At 48.7% G+C, this 20,427-nt stretch overlaps 1 protein-coding gene across 1 annotated transcript in view; it reads left to right on the forward strand.

The window, feature by feature from the left end:
* The window catches only part of csnk1da (casein kinase 1, delta a), a 66,236-nt gene that overhangs the window by 16,563 nt on the left and 29,246 nt on the right, over positions 1-20,427 (forward strand). The window contains exon 2 of the mRNA XM_031819938.1: positions 6,358-6,468. Within this exon, the coding sequence (XP_031675798.1) occupies positions 6,358-6,468 (111 nt within the window). The remainder of the gene's footprint in view (positions 1-6,357; positions 6,469-20,427) is intronic.

Here is a 20,427-nt window from a genome sequence, read left to right on the forward strand (position 1 = left end):
CCAAGATAACCCACACCCTGACCGGCTCCCCTAAAACGGAGTCTCACGTTCACTTCATGCCTACAGAATCCCGAGCCAAGATAACCCACACCCTGACCGGCTCCCCTAAAACGTAGTCTCATGTTCACGTCATGCCTACAGAATCCCTAGCCAAGATAACCCACACCCTGACCGGCTCCCCTAAAACGTTGTCTCGCGTTCACGTCATGCCTACAGAATCGCTAGCCAAGATAACCCACACCCTGACCGGCTCCCCTAAAACGGTGTCTCACGTTCACTTCATGCCTACAGAATCCCTAGCCAAGATAACCCACACCCTGACCGGCTCCCCTAAAACGTTGTCTCACGTTCACGTCATGCCTACAGAATCGCTAGCCAAGATAACCCACACCCTGACCGGCTCCCCTAAAACGGTGTCTCACGTTCACTTCATGCCTACAGAATCCCTAGCCAAGATAACCCACACCCTGACCGGCTCCCCTAAAACGGTGTCTCACGTTCACTTCATGCCTACAGAATCCCTAGCCAAGATAACCCACACCCACACCGGCTCCCTAAAACGGTGTCTCAGGTCATGCCTACAGAATCCCTAGCCAAGATAACCCACACCGGCTCCCCTAAAACGGTGTTTCACGTCATGCCTACAGAATCCCAAGCCAAGATAACCCACACCCTGACTGGCTCCCCTAAAACGTTGTCTCTCGCGTTTACTTCATGCCTACATAATCTCTAGCCAAGATAACCCACACCCTGACCGTTTTGTGTTTATAGAGAGAGAGCGTCTAACCTCCTAGCCTTTCTTCTTTATGAGTTGGAGCTGAAGGAGAGGTGTTCTTGTTCTGTTGTTGCATGTTTCTGTGTTTCACAAGCATGGTGTGCCACAGGGAAGGCCTGTTTTTGTAGACAGAGTGAAATCTGTGTAGTTTATTTTCAGGCGTTGTGTTTATAGAGAGAGAGAGAGACCTCCTAGTCTTTTCTTGTTGATGAGTTGGAGCAGAACAACATGTTTGTTTGGTTGGTGTTCTATGCTGTTGCACGTTCCTGTGTTTCCCAACCTCAACTTGCTAGTTGGCCTGTTCATATGTTCACACTACATAGACTGAATGCTCTGGATCTGAAAAGAGCAGCCCAGCGGTCATTGAGTTTGTTGTCCAGGCGTGTTTCTGAGGCGAGGGAGAGAGGCCTGTTGCTCTGCAGCCAGAGCGTGAACCTCGCTGGCCTCGTCTGACGTGAATAGGGGAGAGCTGAACGTCTAGACTTGCACCGTCACAACCATTATCCTAATGTGCTGTGAACCGAGAGAGAGTCCTTTCCTTTTCGATAGCGATGCTAAAGGCAGTGTTGTCTGTGTGTTTATAGTTTTGTGCGTAGCTTCAGAGCGTGTGTGTGTGTGTGTGTGTGTGTGTGTGTGTGTATAGCCTGAGTGCAGCAGTGTGACAAGATTTTCTGTGTCCTGTCCCTCCCCTGAACAATAGAGAAGCTCCATTTAGATGGAAATGGGCTGGTGGTATGTCCAATGGAGCATTGAGACAGCATGATGGATACCCACAAACCCCTGCAGCCCTCCCCACTGACGTGTGTGTTATGAAGGGGGTAGTGGTTAATGTTGGGTACATTTTAGTAGGTCTATGTTATGTAGTGGGAATAGTTTGTCATTGTTGAGTTGTGCATGTTTCAATCAGTCTATACAGGCCCCTCCTATGCAAACGATTCTAAATATGTCTGCATGGAATAGGAATCACTGGTTCCTTTAATACAAACTATTCTAAATATGTCTGCATGGAATGGGAATCACTGGTTCCTTTAATACAAACGATTCTAAATATGTCTGCATGGAATGGGAATCACTGGTTCCTTTAATACAAACAATTCTAAATATGTCTGCATGGAATGGGAATCACTGGTTCCTTCAGTTGGTGATGGAATAGGAATCACTGGTTCCTCCAGTTGGTGATGGAATGGGAATCACTGGTTCCTCCAGTTGGTGATGGAATGGGAATCACTGGTTCCTCCAGTTGGTGAGGTCTACAGAATTAACTGCATTTTGCTTCAATATTTTCTTGTAACTGAATGCGTGCAAAAAGCCTGAGGGATCACATTGACAGCTTTACTATCAGGGTTACTAACTAACCTATACTATCAGGGTTACTAACTAACCTATACTATCAGGGTTACTAACTAACCCACATTGATAGCTATACTATCAGGGTTACTAACTAACCCACATTGACAGTTTTACTACCAGGGTTACTAACTAACCCACATTGACAGCTATACTACCAGGGTTACTAACTAACCCACATTGACAGCTATACTACCAGGGTTACTAACTAACCCACATTGACAGCTATACTACCAGGGTTACTAACTAACCTACATTGACAGCTATACTACCAGGGTTACTAACTAACCTATACTATCAGGGTTACTAACTAACCTACATATACTATCAGGGTTACTAAATAACCCACATTGACAGCTATACTACCAGGGTTACTAACTAAACCACATTGACAGCTATACTACCAGGGTTACTAACTAACCTATACTATCAGGGTTACTAACTAACCCCCATTGACAGCTATACTACCAGGGTTACTAACTAACCTATACTATCAGGGTTACTAAATAACCCACATTGACAGCTATACTACCAGGGTTACTAACTAAACCACATTGACAGCTATACTACCAGGGTTACTAACTAACCTATACTATCAGGGTTACTAACTAACCCACATTGACAGCTATACTATCAGGGTTACTAACTAACCCACATTGACAGCTATACTATCAGGGTTACTAACTAACCCACATTGACCATTAACCCTTCATGTTGATACTAGCAGGGTTATTAACTAACCCACATTGACAGCTATACTAGCAGGGTTACTAACTAACCCACACTGACAGCTATACTAGCAGGGTTACTAACTAACCCACGTTGACCATTAACCCGTCATGTCGATACTAGCAGGGTTACTAACTAACCCACATTGACAGCTATACTAGCAGGGTTACTAACTAACCCACATTGACAGCTATACTAGCAGGGTTACTAACTAACCCACATTGACAGCTATACTAGCAGGGTTACTAACTAACCCACATTGACAGCTATACTATCAGGGTTACTAACTAACCCACATTGACAGCTATACTAGCAGGGTTACTAACTAACCCACATTGACAGCTATACTAGCAGGGTTACTAACTAACCCACATTGACAGCTATACTACCAGGGTTACTAACTAACCCACATTGACAGCTATACTACCAGGGTTACTAACTAACCCACATTGACAGCTATACTACCAGGGTTACTAACTAACCCACATTGACAGCTATACTAGCAGGGTTACTAACTAACCCACATTGACAGCTATACTAGCAGGGTTACTAACTAACCCACATTGACAGCTATACTAGCAGGGTTACTAACTAACCCACATTGACAGCTATACTAGCAGGGTTACTAACTAACCTATACTAGCAGGGTTACTAACTAACCTATACTACCAGGGTTACTAACTAACCTATACTAGCAGGGTTACTAACTAACCTATACTAGCAGGGTTACTAATCAATCATGTTTATTTACTGGATGAGGAGTGATTTAACACACACACACACACACACACACACACACACATAGGAATCGATGATGGGCAGCGAGCCAGTTACGCTGGCTCTATACAAAGCCATTTACACACACTACCTATCTGTCACACAGACGTAAATGCATTAGTGAGGTGAAAGGAGGGAAAGTTTTGGTTAGTTACATAACATGTATAGACTCTGTTACACCCCTACCAGAGGAACTAGTCCCATTTACACCCCTACCAGAGGAACTAGTCCCATTTACACCCCTACCAGAGGAACTAGTCCCATTTACACCCCTACCAGAGGAACTAGTCCCATTTACACCCCTACCAGAGGAACTAGTCCCATTTACACCCCTACCAGAGGAACTAGTCCCATTTACACCCCTACCAGAGGAACTAGTCCCATTTACACCCCTACCAGAGGAACTAGTCCCATTTACACCCCTACCAGAGGAACTAGTCCCATTTACACCCCTACCAGAGGAACTAGTCCCATTTACACCCCTGCCAGAGGAACTAGTCCCATTTACACCCCTACCAGAGGAACTAGGGGGAGGGGACCTCCGGTGGGATTGGACCAGGGGGAGGGGACCTCCGGTGGGATTGGACCAGGGGGAGGGGACCTCCGATGGGATTTAAATACCCCCTCCCTCCCCACATCCTTATATTGATCTTGGGGTGGGGGATACACCAGGGTCATGTTCATTAGGATGCACCACTGTATAGCTGCTTAGATAGTAACTCTCCACTTCTGACCTTTTATCTTTAGTTTGGTGCTTACTGAACGAGACCCACGGATGTTGTTGATGAATGGGTTGAGAACAGAGATTTTTGTTGGATGCTTGAGCGATGGTGTTGTCACCAATCTGTCCATGAACAGTAGGAAGGATGAGTGCTGAGAAGCAGTGTTTATTATATTGCAACGTTGGTTATTTAGGGAATGCTGTCGTAACAAGTTGGTGACGATGAATACTGAGGCATCCCACTCTCCTACAGCCATGCCAGAAGACGGGGGTGAGGAGGAGGGACAGCATTTATAGAGAGACTAGGGAAAGGGGGGAGGGAGGGAGAGACTATAAAAGAGAGTAGGTGGTAGAGTTGGTGCTCATGACTCAGACAGCCAATCATAGACAGAATGTGTTTTCAGCAGGAACTGAGATGGTTTAATCACAGACAGGATGTGTTTTCAGCAGGAACTGAGATGGTTTAATCAGACAGGATGTGTTTTCAGCAGGAACGGAGATGGTTTAATCAGACAGGATGTGTTTTCAGCAGGAACGGAGATGGTTTAATCAGACAGGATGTGTTTTCAGCAGGAACTGAGATGGTTTAATCAGACAGGATGTGTTTTCAGCAGGAACTGAGATGGTTTAATCACGGACAGGATGTGTTTTCAACAGGAACTGAGATGGTTTAATCACAGACAGGATGTGTTTTCAGCAGGAACTGAGATGGTTTAATCACAGACAGGATGTGTTTTCAGCAGGAACTGAGATGGTTTAATCACGGACAGGATGTGTTTTCAGCAGGAACTGAGATGGTTTAATCACGGACAGGATGTGTTTTCAGCAGGAACTGAGATGGTTTAATCAAGGTCCCGATGTGTTTCTGTAGGGCCGTGTTTGATTGACACTGGGATGGCTTGGGCTACTCATACATTTACTGATGAGTAAAGCTGATTGAGGCATTTGTTTTCTAATGAAGTGGATTATAATGTGATGATGCTGTCGCGCTGGGTGATTTATCAATGATGTTCACCATACGTATCGCAAAATATATATTTTTTTGTATTTTTGGTTTTTATGAGTGTTTATGTCTTCTTGGTCTCATGTCTTCTTGGTCTCATGTCTTCTTGGTCTCATGTCTTCTTGGTCTCGTTCGCTCCTTCTCTGCTGTGAACCTTCCCATTTCCACCAGAGATCTCGATATAATGGCGAGAGGCTCATGTCTCTGCCCCTAACAATGGGAGTCGTTGTCCCAAAGGCGGAAAGGCAGGCGACAAGCTGAGTTCCAAAATAAGCGCATAGAAACGCATTGGGCTTATTTTTGGACAGATTTTTGGTGAGAGTGAAACGTCTTGCTTCTCCTCTTTCTCTGTAGTTTACATACACACCCTAAGCCCCTCCCCCTGTCACTTACAAAAACAAAATGAACATTTCAAACCAATCCCCTGTTTATGTCTCAACTCCTCAGATTGAGAGCAGAGCAGACACTACTGCCACAGGAGTATCAATGAACATTGATTGTGGAAAAGCAATGCCCAATTAGTCTCCCGTGTATCACATATCGCCAGCAGCATTTTAGTCAAATAAAGACCATTATACTGGCTGTTTAGTCTGTGTTTTATAAAAAACACTTCTACAAGGAATTGGCAACTCGTTCTCATTCTGATAAATCAGGTAGGACACTTGATTTCAACACCTGAACAAAGTGGACAGGATAGCATGCTGCTCAAACAGCTGGAGATGTACAGAATGGTGTGTTCATCACAATCTGTTCTACCTGGTTAGCCAGCAGATAGATCCAAGTTGGCTAAATGAGCCTATGATCCTATTGCGTGTAATTCGGCTACAACATCTGGTCTGTGAATATTTCCACTTCGTGATGTGTGGTGGAGTTGTAGTGCAAGACTTGTTCGGTAACAAATCCAGTTTCTTAAGGAATCCTGCAAGCTTTCTTTATAAAGATAGTCAATGAAGAAGTTGACCAATTCTGAGTGTTAATATGTAATCTGTTTGTGTTTCTCTCTAGGTACTGATATCTCGGTAGGAGAGGAGGTGGCCATCAAGCTAGAATGTGTGAAGACCAAGCACCCACAGCTCCACATCGAGAGCAAGATCTACAAGATGATGCAGGGAGGAGGTATGACACTACACCATTTATCTGTCCCACTGGCCTAGTGGTCATCCTACCAGCTCTTATCTAGATCACTGTAACTGGCCCAGTGGTCATCCTACCAGCGCTCATCTAGATCACTTTAACTGGCCTAGTGGTCATCCTACCAGCTCTCATCAAGATCACTGTAACTGGCCCAGTGGTCATCCTACCAGCTCTCATCTAGATCACTGTAACTGGCCTAGTGGTCATCCTACCAGCTCTCATCTAGATCACTGTAACTGGCCTAGTGGTCATCCTACCAGCGCTCATCTAGATCACTGTAACTGGTCTAGGGGTCATCCTACCAGCTCTCATCAAGATCACTGTAACTGGCCCAGTGGTCATCCTACCAGCTCTTATCTAGATCACTGTAACTGGCCCAGTGGTCATCCTACCAGCTCTCATCTAGATGACTGTAACTGGCCCAGTGGTCATCCTACCAGCTCTCATCTATATGACTGTAACTGGCCCAGTGGTCATCCTACCAGCTCTCATCTAGATCACTGTAACTGGCCTAGTGGTCATCCTACCAGCTCTCATCTAGATCTCTGTAACTGGCCTAGTGGTCATCCTACCAGCTCTCATCTAGATCACTGTAACTGGCCTAGTGGTCATCCTACCAGCTCTCATCTAGATCACTGTAACTGGCCCAGTGGTCATCCTACCAGCTCTCATCTAGATCACTCCTGTAACTGGCCCAGTGGTCATCCTACCAGCTCTCATCTAGATCACTGTAACTGGCCCAGTGGTCATCCTACCAGCTCTCATCTAGATCACTGTAACTGGCCTAGTGGTCATCCTACCAGCTCTCATCTAGATCACTGTAACTGGCCCAGTTGACACCCCTTCAAATGAGTGTATTTGGCTATTTCAGCCACACATGTTGACAGGTATAGAAAATCGAGCACACAATGGCCCGTACTGAACAGCTCAGTGACTCTCAACGTGGCACCGCCATACGATGCCACCTTTCCAACAAGTAAGTTTGTCATATTTCTGACCTGCTAGAGCTGCCCCGGTCAACTGTAAGTGCTGTTATTGTGAAGTGGAAACGTCTAGGAGCATCAACGGCTCAGCCGCAAAGTGGTAGGCCACACAAGCTCACAGAACAGGACCGCAGAGTGCTGAAGCGCGTAGCTCTTAAGAATTGTCAGTTCTCGGTTACAACACTCACTACCGAGTTCCAAACTACCTCTGGAAGCAACATCAGCACAATAACTGTTTGTCGGGGAGCTTCATGAAATGGTTTTCCATGGCCGAGCAGCCACATACAAGACTAAGATCACCATGTGCAGTGTTAAGCGTCGGCCTGGAGTGGTTTGAAGCTCGCTGCCATTGGACTCTGCGGCAGTGGAATGCTTTCCTTGGAGCGATGAATCACGCTGCACCATCTGGCAGTCCGGCGGACGAATCTGGGTTTGGAGGATGCCAGGAGAAAGCTACCCGACATTGGACTGGGGGCTGTTTTTCATCGTTCGGACTTGGTCCCTTAGTTCCAGTGAAGGGACATCTTAACGATACAGCATACAATAACATTCTAGATGATTCTGTGCTTCCAACTTTGTGGCAACAGTTTGGGGAAAGCCCTTTCCTGTTTCGGTATGACAATGCCTGCGGGCACAAAGCCAGGTCCATACGGAAATGGTTTGTCGAGGTCGGTGTGAAAGAACTTGACAGAGCCCTGACCTCAACCCAATCAAACACCTTTGGAATTAATTGAAACGCCGACTGTGAGCCAGGCCTAACGCCGACTGTGAGCCAAGCCCCTGCAGCAAAAGGGGGACCTTTTTGTTCCAACATCTAGTGGAAAGCCTTCCCAGAAGTGTGGAGGCTGTTATAGCAGCAAAGGGGGCACCAACTCCATATTAATGCCCGTGATTTTGGAATGAGATGTTTGACACTTTTGGTCATGGGGCGGCAGGGTAGCCTAGTGGTTAGAGTGTTGGACTAGTAACCGGAAGGTTGCAAGTTCAAACCCCCGAGCTGACAAGGTACAAATCTGCTGTTCTGCCCCTGAACAGGCAGTTAACCCACTGTTCCTAGGCCGTCATTGAAAATAAGAATTTGTTCTTAACTGACTTGCCTGGTTAAATAAAGGTCAAATAAAAAAAATATCCCTGTAACTGGCGACTCTTGTCCTATATCAGACTTGTAGCTGTGTTGCATTGTGCTGGGTCCATACCAGAACACACCACCCTTTAATGTACTGCTGCTAATCTAACTACATTCACTCATCTCAACACATCCCTCTTATATACAGTCCTCTCACCTCTCCTTACCCCAAAACACTCCCCTAACTTAAATAATAACCCACCTCCCCTCCATTCACTCCAGTTCTCTGACCCCGTCTGCCAGATGGCTCTAGTCCAGGCCTGACCTATTGATCCTGGTGTAGGTGGAGAGTGTGCTGTAATTAGCTGAGGTGAAAAAGTCGACGGCTCGCTCCCATCAAACAGCCTGTAGTGGGCTATCGGAAACACTTCAAAATAGAAAGGAAACCCTGTACTCACCGGAGTACTATAGTAGTTTGAATGTATTGTTGACCTCTCACTGGAATACTGTAGTAGTTTGAATGTATTGTTGACCTCACTGGAATACTGTAGTAGTTTGAATGTATTGTTGACCTTTCACTGGAATACTGTAGTAGTTTGAATGTATTGTTGACCTCTCACTGGAATACTGTAGTAGTTTGAATGTATTGTTGACCTCTCACTGGAATACTGTAGTAGTTTGAATGTATTGTTGACCTCTCACTGGAATACTGTAGTAGTTTGAATGTATTGTTGACCTCTCACTGGAATACTGTAGTAGTTTGAATGTAGTGTTGACCTCTCACTGGAATACTGTAGTAGTTTGAATGTATTGTTGACCTCACTGGAATACTGTAGTAGTTTGAATGTATTGTTGACCTCTCACTGGAATACTGTAGTAGTTTGAATGTAGTGTTGACCTCTCACTGGAATACTGTAGTAGTTTGAATGTATTGTTGACCTCTCACTGGAATACTGTAGTAGTTTGAATGTAGTGTTGACCTCACTGGAATACTGTAGTAGTTTGAATGTATTGTTGACCTCACTGGAATACTGTAGTAGTTTGAATGTAGTGTTGACCTCACTGGAATACTGTAGTAGTTTGAATGTATTGTTGACCTCTCACTGGAATACTGTAGTAGTTTGAATGTAGTGTTGACCTGCTGATGCTAAAATAGATGAACTGCTGAAGTATTCCAGTGAGTGTGGGTTTTCCTTCTTCTCATTGTAATTAGCTGAGTAACAGGACAGAGCCAGTTAGCCCTGGGGTTAACCCTGTCTACATTTACATTCAGCCTCACCACTGTCAGTCCGGATCCTCTGTGACCTTTACCCTGACTGTTCAGTCAGTCCGGATCCTCTGTGACCTTTACCCTGGCCGTTCAGTCAGTCCGGATCCTCTGTGACCTTTACCCTGGCCGTTCAGTCAGTCCGGATCCTCTGTGACCTTTACCCTGGCCGTTCAGTCAGTCCGGATCCTCTGTGACCTTTACCCTGGCCGTTCCGTCAGTCCGGATCCTCCGTGACCTTTACCCTGGCCGTTCAGTCAGTCTGGATCCTCTGCATGTGTCCTAGTCCCACTGACCATTGTGCTGTTTAATGGTGTGTCCCCCTCCAGGGTGTGTGTTGATGGGTGTCTTCCCCCCCTCCAGGGTGTGTGTTGATGGGTGTCTTCCCCCCCTCCAAGGTGTGTGTTGATGGGTGTCTTCCCCCCTCCAGGGTGTGTGTTGTTTAATGGTGTCTTCCCCCATGCGGTGTGCGCGTACCTGTGCAAGTGCAAGCTTTTGTGTGTGTAACAGCCTGCCCTCCCAGTAACAGGCTTATCACAGCCCTCCAGCCCTCCAGCCCCTCACCCCTGGAGGGTTGCCCCAGCAGGGTGCTCTGACATTGGGACAGGATGGAGCGATAACCTGGGTTCCTGGAGCCCTGTGGGTCTCATTCGTTTGTGCCCTATATCCTTCTTTTTTCACTGCTCCCCTCTCCTCCACCAATCCCCTCACCTCTCGATCTCTCCATCATTGGTTCTATCCTCTGTCATCTCCCCTCTCCTCCACCAATCCCCTCACCTCTCGATCTCTCCATCATTGGTTCTATCCTCTGTCATCTCCCCTCTCCTCCACCAATCCCCTCACCTCTCGATCTCTCCATCATTGGTTCTATCCTCTGTCATCTCCCCTCTCCTCCACCAATCCCCTCACCTCTCGATCTCTCCATCATTGGTTCTATCCTTTCTCTCTGTCATCTCCCCTCTATCCTCTGTCATCTCCCCTCTGTCATCTCCCCTCTCCTCCACCAATCCCCTCACCTCTCGATCTCTCCATCATTGGTTCTATCCTCTGTCATCTCCCCTCTCCTCCACCAATCCCCTCACCTCTCGATCTCTCCATCATTGGTTCTATCCTCTGTCATCTCCCCTCTCCTCCACCAATCCCCTCACCTCTCGATCTCTCCATCATTGGTTCTATCCTCTGTCATCTCCCCTCTCCTCCACCAATCCCCTCACCTCTCGATCTCTCCATCATTGGTTCTATCCTCTGTCATCTCCCCTCTCCTCCACCAATCCCCTCACCTCTCGATCTCTCCATCATTGGTTCTATCCTCTGTCATCTCCCCTCTCCTCCACCAATCCCCTCACCTCTCGATCTCTCCATCATTGGTTCTATCCTCTGTCATCTCCCCTCTCCTCCACCAATCCCCTCACCTCTCGATCTCTCCATTGGTTCTATCCTTTCTCTCTGTCATCTCCCCTCTATCCTCTGTCATCTCCCCTCTGTCATCTCCCCTCTCCTCCACCAATCCCCTCACCTCTCGATCTCTCCATCATTGGTTCTATCCTCTGTCATCTCCCCTCTCCTCCACCAATCCCCTCACCTCTCGATCTCTCCATCATTGGTTCTATCCTCTGTCATCTCCCCTCTCCTCCACCAATCCCCTCACCTCTCGATCTCTCCATCATTGGTTCTATCCTCTGTCATCTCCCCTCTATCCTTCCTCTCTGTCATCTCCCCTCTATCCTTCCTCTCTGTCATTTCCCCTCTATCCTTTCCCTCTGTCATCTCCCCTCTACCCTCTGTCATCTCTCCTTTTATCTGCTCTCTCTCATTCTCCCTCTCGCTCTCTCCCACCCTCTCTCTGGCCAGATGGTGTGTGCGCCTGGGGAGGAGAGGGTGGAATAGACGGAAGAGGAAGGAGGGAGGTGTGGGGGAGGGGCAGAGCGCTGCATTCCTCTTCTCTGGGGCGCCATCCCTCCATCCTCCAGCTCATGAATATTCATACAGTGTGTGTGCGTGGTAAAATGAGCCTCCGGTGTAGCAGCAAGAACAAAGCACAACCATGTTGTATTATATGATCAAACAGAGATGACGCATTGCTGCACAACCATCGTTATTATCCTCATAGACCCCATTATCCTACTGACCTCTGGGTCAACACACACTATAGTCCCCGTTATCCTACTGACCACTGAGGCAATACACACCATAGGCCTCATTATCCTACTGACCACTGGGTCAATACACACTATAGTCCCCGTTATCCTACTGACCACTGAGGCAATACACACCATAGGCCTCATTATCCTACTGACCACTGGGTCAATACACACCATAGTCCTCATTACCCTACTGACCTCTGGGTCAATACACACCATAGTCCTCATTACCCTACTGACCACTGGGTCAATACACACCTTAGTCCTCATTACCCTACTGACCACTGGGTCAATACACACCTTAGTCCTCATTACCCTACTGACCTCTGGGTCAATACACACCATAGGACTCATTACCCTACGGACCACTGAGTCAATACACACCATAGTCCTCATTACCCTACTGACCACTGGGTCAATACACACCTTAGTCCTCATTATCCTACTGACCACTGGGTCAATACACACCATAGGACTCATTACCCTACGGACCACTGAGTCAATACACACCTTAGTCCTCATTACCCTACTGACCACTGGGTCAATACACACCTTAGTCCTCATTATCCTACTGACCACTGGGTCAATATACACCATAGTCCCCATTATCCTACTGACCACTGGGTCAATACACACCTTAGTCCTCATTACCCTACCGACCACTGGGTCAATACACACCTTAGTCCTCATTACCCTACCGACCACTGGGTCAATACACACCTTAGTCCTCATTACCCTACTGACCACTGGGTCAATACACACCATAGTCCCCATTATCCTACTGACCACTGGGTCAATACACACCATAGGACTCATTACCCTACGGACCACTGAGTCAATACACACCTTAGTCCTCATTACCCTACTGACCACTGGGTCAATACACACCATAGTCCCCATTATCCTACTGACCACTGGGTCAATACACACCATAGGACTCATTACCCTACGGACCACTGAGTCAATACACACCTTAGTCCTCATTACCCTACTGACCACTGGGTCAATACACACCTTAGTCCTCATTACCCTACTGACCACTGGGTCAATACACACCATAGTCCCCATTATCCTACTGACCACTGGGTCAATACACACCATAGGACTCATTACCCTACGGACCACTGAGTCAATACACACCTTAGTCCTCATTACCCTACTGACCACTGGGTCAATACACACCTTAGTCCTCATTACCCTACTGACCACTGGGTCAATACACACCATAGTCCCCATTATCCTACTGACCACTGGGTCAATACACACCATAGGACTCATTACCCTACGGACCACTGAGTCAATACACACCGTAGTCCTCATTACCCTACCGACCACTGGGTCAATACACACCATAGTCCTCATTACCTTACTGACCACTGACCACTCATTACCCGACTGACCACTGGGTCAATACACACCATAGTCCTCATTACCTTACTGACCACTGACCACTCATTACCCGACTGACCACTGGGTCAATACACACCATAGTCCTCATTACCTTACTGACCACTGACCACTCATTACCCGACTGACCACTGGGTCAATACACACCATAGTCCTCATTACCTTACTGACCACTGACCACTCATTACCCTACCGACCACTGGGTCAATACACACCATAGTCCTCATTACCTTACTGACCACTGACCACTCATTACCCGACTGACCACTGGGTCAATACACACCATAGTCCTCATTACCCGACTGACCACTGGGTCAATACACACCATAGTCCTCATTACCTTACTGACCACTGACCACTCATTACCCGACTGACCACTGGGTCAATACACACCATATTACTCTCTCAATATTGGCTAATCAGTATGATATATATTGCTTTATCATTTTGCTCTACGGTAGGAAACGGACTGAAACAGGGAGGGACGACCTGAACTGGTCCAATAGGAAACACAACATTGTTGTTGCAATATGTTTTGTTAGGTTTTACCCGAATGAATACATCCCAGATTCTGGAACAGAACCAGGTGGGGAGGAAGCTATTTTAGACTCCAGTTCTGTCCCATATGGCACCCTATTCCCTTTATAGTGCACTACTTTTGACCAGAGTTCTATGGCACCCTATTCCCTTTATAGTGCACTACTTTAGACCAGAGCTCTATGGCACCCTATTCCCTACATAGTGCACTACTTTTGACCAGGGCCCTAAAGTGGTCTGATCAAAATGAGTGCACTATATAGGGACTAGGGTGCCATATGGGATACAGACAGGCTATTTAGTGCTGAGTGACCCTACAGGTCCTTAGATGGACACTACATTCTGCTGCTTAATATAACCAGTGGTCTGGTCTATGTAGTCTAAGGTTGAGCTGCTTCTAAATATATGTTGCTGTACCAGTATGGGGGCTCCCGAGTGGCGCAGACCCTGGTTCGATCCTGGGCTGTATCACAACCGTCCGTGATCTGGAGTCCCACAGGGCGTCCCACAATTTGGCCCAGCGTCGTCCGGGCTGGGGGGGGGGGGGGGGGTTTGGCCGGGGTGGTCTGGTCTGGTGTATTGACCCAGTTGTATGTAAGAATTTGTTCTTAACTGACTTGCCCATTTAAATATATATAAAAATATAAGACCTTGTCGGTCTGCGGATCTCAATATATTAATATAAAATATCATTCTTATTTCTATGAACTGCAGATTAAACACATTTTGGCCAATGGATCTGTGAATACAATATTATTCATTTACAATTGTATGTTCTTAACCCTGGGCAACATGGGCCTGGGAGGCTCACAGGGATATTAGTATCCACAGTGTTCTGTTCTTAACCCTGGGCAACATGGGCCCGGGAGGCTCACAGAGATATTAGTATCCACAGTGTTCTGTTCTTAACCCTGGGCAACATGGGCCCAGGAGGCTCACAGAGATATTAGTATCCACAGTGTTCTGTTCTTAACCCTGGGCAACATGGGCCTGGGAGGCTCACAGGGATATTGGTATCCACAGTACTCCACCAATTATCCATTTTTCAACTCAATATTTATTTTATTCCACAACTATTAATATATATTTTATTTACGTAAAAGCACTGTAATTTAAAGCTAGATTCCTTAGTTGCTACATAAATTTTTTGGTATGGCAAACCCTGATGTACCCACTTGATTCTTGAAGAATATAACTTAGAAGTGCTTCATGAACTGTGGTACCCCATCAGAACCCAGAATATAACTTAGAAGTGCTTCATGAACTGTGGTACCCCATCAGAACCCAGAATACAACCTGGTTTTACTCCAATGTTTGGAAACAAAGTAAACCAAAACTGTGTAGCCTCAAAACATGGTTAAAACTATAATGTTGATATCATGGATGGTCAGTCCATACATCCACAGCTCTGTCTAATTTAATGGCTTATATTTCTCCAGGCCCATCCCTCAGCTTTTTACCAAAACCGAGACTTAGAATTGTAGGAAATTAGCTTGAAAACTGCCACATTTTTCTCTCCGATGCAAAGAGGTGGACCTTTTAAAAAAAAAAGTTCCTTCTCAGCGTGTGAAACTTGGTTCGTCCAGCCCTACGCTGCCAAAGTCCTAGTTAAACTCCTCGTATGCTATATCTGTCTCACTGGAGTTATGAGGGGGTCCCTGGCCCCAACAAGTTGGAGAACCCCTTATCTAGCGTTTTCAACTAGCCTATATACAGGCTGCTAAAAACAGCCTCCTGGTGTCCTGCTCATTGGAGATGGTCTATGTGCTGCTGTTAGCCTGGCTAACACACACTCTGCCTGGCTAACACACACTCTGCCTGGCTAACACACACTCTGCCTGGCTAACACACACTCTGCCTGGCTAACGCACACTCTGCCTGGCTAACAAACACACACTCTGCCTGGCTAACGCACACTCTGCCTGGCTAACGCACACTCTGCCTGGCTAACGCACACTCTGCCTGGCTAACGCACACTCTGCCTGGCTAACGCACACTCTGCCTGGCTAACGCACACTCTGCATGGCTAACGCACACTCTGCCTGGCTAACGCACACTCTGCCTGGCTAACGCACACTCTGCCTGGCTAACGCACACTCGCACACTCACACTCTGCCTGGCTAACGCACACTCGCACACTCACACTCTGCCTGGCTAACGCATACTCGCACACTCACACTCTGCCTGGCTAACGCACACTCTGCCTGGCTAACGCACACTCTGCCTGGCTAACGCACACTCTGCCTGGCTAACGCACACTCGCACACTCACACTCTGCCTGGCTAACGCATACTCGCACACTCACACTCTGCCTGGCTAACGCACACTCTGCCTGGCTAACGCACACTCTGCCTGGCTAACGCACACTCTGCCTGGCTAACGCACACTCGCACACTCACACTCTGCCTGGCTAACGCATACTCGCACACTCACACTCTGCCTGGCTAACGCACACTCTGCCTGGCTAACGCACACTCTGCCTGGCTAACGCACACTCTGCCTGGCTAACGCACACTCTGCCTGGCTAACGCACACTCTGCCTGGCTAACGCACACTCTGCCTGGCTAACGCACACTCTGCCTGGCTAACGCACACTCTGCCTGGCTAACGCACACTCTGCCTGGCTAACGCACACTCTGCCTGGCTAACGCACACTCGCACACTCACACTCTGCCTGGCTAACACACACTCTGCCTGGCTAACACACACTCTGCCTGGCTAACGCACACTCTGCCTGGCTAACGCACACTCTGCCTGGCTAGCCCATATACGTCTCCTCCAGTTCCACTCTGGAAGACATGTACTCACTATGACAGATGCTAAAAGCACGTCTCCTCACACTTTGGCTTTAAGACTAAGAGACAAACGCACCAGACTGTGTGTGTGTGTGTTGCGACACAGGGAGATTGCTGGAGCATGGAGAATATACTTGGCCTCTCGTGTGTGTGTGTGTGTGTGTGTGCGTGCCTATGTCTGTCTCTGTGAACTAGTGTCTGTCTGTAGCTGAGCTGGGTAAAGTGTAAAATGCTGATCACAAGTCTACTACTCTATTCTCTCTACTGTATTAGGGCAGGCAGGCCAGTCTACAGGCAGGGCAGGCGGGCCAGTCTACAGGCAGGGCAGGCGGGCCAGTCTACAGGCAGGGCAGGCGGGCCAGTCTACAGGCAGGGCAGGCGGGCCAGTCTAAAGGCAGACAGGCAGGCCAGTCTAAAGGCAGGCAGGCGGGCCAGTCTAAAGGCAGGCAGACAGGCAGGCAGGCAGGCCAGTCTAAAGACAGGCAGGCAGGCAGGCCAGTCTAAAGACAGGCAGGCAGGCAGGCCAGTCTAAAGACAGGCAGGCAGGCAGGCCAGTCTAAAGACAGGCAGGCAGGCCAGTCTAAAGACAGGCAGGCAGGCAGGCCAGTCTAAAGACAGGCAGGCAGGCAGGCCAGTCTACAGGCAGGCAGGCAGGCCAGTCTACAGGCAGGCAGGCAGGCAGGCCAGTCTACAGGCAGGCAGGCAGGCAGGCCAGTCTACAGGCAGGCAGGCAGGCAGGCCAGTCTACAGGCAGGCAGGCAGGCAGGCCAGTCTACAGGCAGGCAGGCCAGTCTACAGGCAGGCAGGCCAGTCTACAGGCAGGCAGGCAGGCAGGCCAGTCTACAGGCAGGCAGGCAGGCAGGCCAGTCTACAGGCAGGCAGGCAGGCAGGCCAGTCTACAGGCAGGCAGGCAGGCCAGTCTACAGGCAGGCAGGCAGGCAGGCAGGCCAGTCTACAGGCAGGCAGGCAGGCAGGCCAGTCTAAAGGCAGGCAGGCAGGCAGGCAGGCCAGTCTAAAGGCAGGCAGGCCAGTCTAAAGGCAGGCAGGCAGGCAGGCCAGTCTACAGGCAGGCAGGCCAGTCTACAGGCAGGCAGGCAGGCCAGTCTACAGGCAGGCAGGCAGGCAGGCCAGTCTACAGGCAGGCAGGCAGGCAGGCCAGTCTACAGGCAGGCAGGCAGGCCAGTCTACAGGCAGGCAGGCAGGCCAGTCTACAGGCAGGCAGGCCAGTCTACAGGCAGGCAGGCAGGCAGGCCAGTCTAAAGGCAGGCAGGCCAGTCTAAAGGCAGGCAGGGAGGCCAGTCTACAGGCAGGCAGGCAGGCAGGCAGGCCAGTCTACAGGCAGGCAGGCAGGCCAGTCTACAGGCAGGCAGGCAGGCAGGCCAGTCTACAGGCAGGCAGGCAGGCAGGCCAGTCTACAGGCAGGCAGGCAGGCCAGTCTACAGGCAGGCAGGCAGGCAGGCCAGTCTACAGGCAGGCAGGCAGGCAGGCCAGTCTACAGGCAGGCAGGCAGGCAGGCCAGTCTACAGGCAGGCAGGCAGGCAGGCCAGTCTACAGGCAGGCAGGCAGGCAGGCCAGTCTACAGGCAGGCAGGCAGGCAGGCCAGTCTAAAGGCAGGCAGGCCAGTCTAAAGGCAGGGAGGCCAGTCTACAGGCAGGCAGGCAGGCAGGCCAGTCTACAGGCAGGCAGGCAGGCAGGCCAGTCTAAAGGCATGCAGGCAGGCAGGGAGGCCAGTCAAAAGGCAGGCAGGCAGGCCAGTCTAAAGGCAGGCAGGCAGGCCAATCTAAAGGCAGGCAGGCCAGTCTACAGGCAGGCAGGCCAGTCTACAGGCATGCAGGCCAGTCTAAAGGCAGTCAGGCAGGCAGGCCAGTCTACAGGCAGGCAGGCCAGTCTACAGGCAGGCAGGCCAGTCTACAGGCAGGCAGGCCAGTCTACAGGCAGGCAGGCCAGTCTACAGGCAGGCAGGCCAGTCTGCAGGCAGGCAGGCCAGTCTGCAGGCAGGCAGGCCAGTCTGCAGGCAGGCAGGCCAGTCTGCAGGCAGGCAGGCCAGTCTACAGGCAGGCAGGCCAGTCTACAGGCAGGCAGGCCAGTCTACAGGCAGGCAGGCAGGCCAGTCTACAGGCAGGCAGGCAGGCCAGTCTAAAGGCAGGCAGGCAGGCCAGTCTAAACCTAGTGTCCAGGTAGATAGACACTAGGTTAATATGAGCTGACCTCCCTCTGATGACAGTCAGGTAGATAGACACTAGGTTAATATGAGCTGACCTCTCTCTAATGATAGACACTAGGTTAATATGAGCTGACCTCCCTCTGATGACAGTCAGGTAGATGGACACTAGGTTAATATGAGCTGACCTCTCTCTCTGATGACAGTCAGGTAGATAGACACTAGGTTAATATGAGCTGACCTCCCTCTGATGACAGTCAGGTAGATAGACACTAGGTTAATATGAGCTGACCTCCCTCTGATGACAGTCAGGTAGATAGACACTAGGTTAATATGAGCTGACCTCCCTCTGATGACAGTCAGGTAGATAGACACTAGGTTAATATGAGCTGAACTCCCTCTGATGACAGTCAGGTAGATAGACACTAGGTTAATATGAGCTGACCTCCCTCTGATGACAGTCAGGTAGATAGACACTAGGTTAATATGAGCTGACTTCCCTCTGATGATAGACAGGTAGATAGACACTAGGTTAATATGAGCTGAACTCTCGCTGATGACAGTCTGGTAGATAGACACTAGGTTAATATGAGCTGATCTCCCTCTGATGACAGTCAGGTAGATGGACACTAGGTTAATATGAGCTGACTTCCCTCTGATGATAGACAGGTAGATAGACACTAGGTTAATATGAGCTGAACTCCCGCTGATGACAGTCTGGTAGATAGACACTAGGTTAATATGAGCTGACCTCCCTCTGATGACAGTCAGGTAGATGGACACTAGGTTAATATGAGCTGACCTCCCTCTGATGACAGTCAGGTAGATAGACACTAGGTTAATATGAGCTGACCTCCCTCTGATGACAGTCTGGTAGATGGACACTAGGTTAATATGAGCTGACCTCTCTCTGATGACAGTCTGGTAGATAGACACTAGGTTAATATGAGCTGACCTCCCTCTGATGACAGTCAGGTAGATAGACACTAGGTTAATATGAGCTGACCTCCCTCTGATGACAGTCAGGTAGATAGACACTAGGTTAATATGAGCTGACCTCCCTCTGATGACAGTCAGGTAGATATGAGCTGACCTCCCTCTGATGACAGTCAGGTAGATGGACACTAGGTTAATATGAGCTGACCTCTCTCTCTGATGACAGTCAGGTAGATAGACACTAGGTTAATATGAGCTGACCTCTCTCTGATGACAGTCGGGTAGATGGACACTAGGTTAATATGAGCTGACCTCCCTCTGATGACAGTCAGGTAGATAGACACTAGGTTAATATGAGCTGAACTCCCTCTGATGACAGTCAGGTAGATGGACACTAGGTTAATATGAGCTGACCTCCCTCTGATGACAGTCAGGTAGATGGACACTAGGTTAATATGAGCTGACTTCCCTCTGATGACAGTCAGGTAGATGGACACTAGGTTAATATGAGCTGACCTCTCTCTGATGACAGTCTGGTAGATAGACACTAGGTTAATATGAGCTGACCTCCCTCTGATGACAGTCAGGTAGATGGACACTAGGTTAATATGAGCTGACTTCCCTCTGATGACAGTCAGGTAGATGGAC

This window comes from Oncorhynchus kisutch, unplaced genomic scaffold (assembly GCF_002021735.2).
Source record: "Oncorhynchus kisutch isolate 150728-3 unplaced genomic scaffold, Okis_V2 scaffold2905, whole genome shotgun sequence".
Lineage (NCBI taxonomy): Eukaryota > Metazoa > Chordata > Actinopteri > Salmoniformes > Salmonidae > Oncorhynchus > Oncorhynchus kisutch.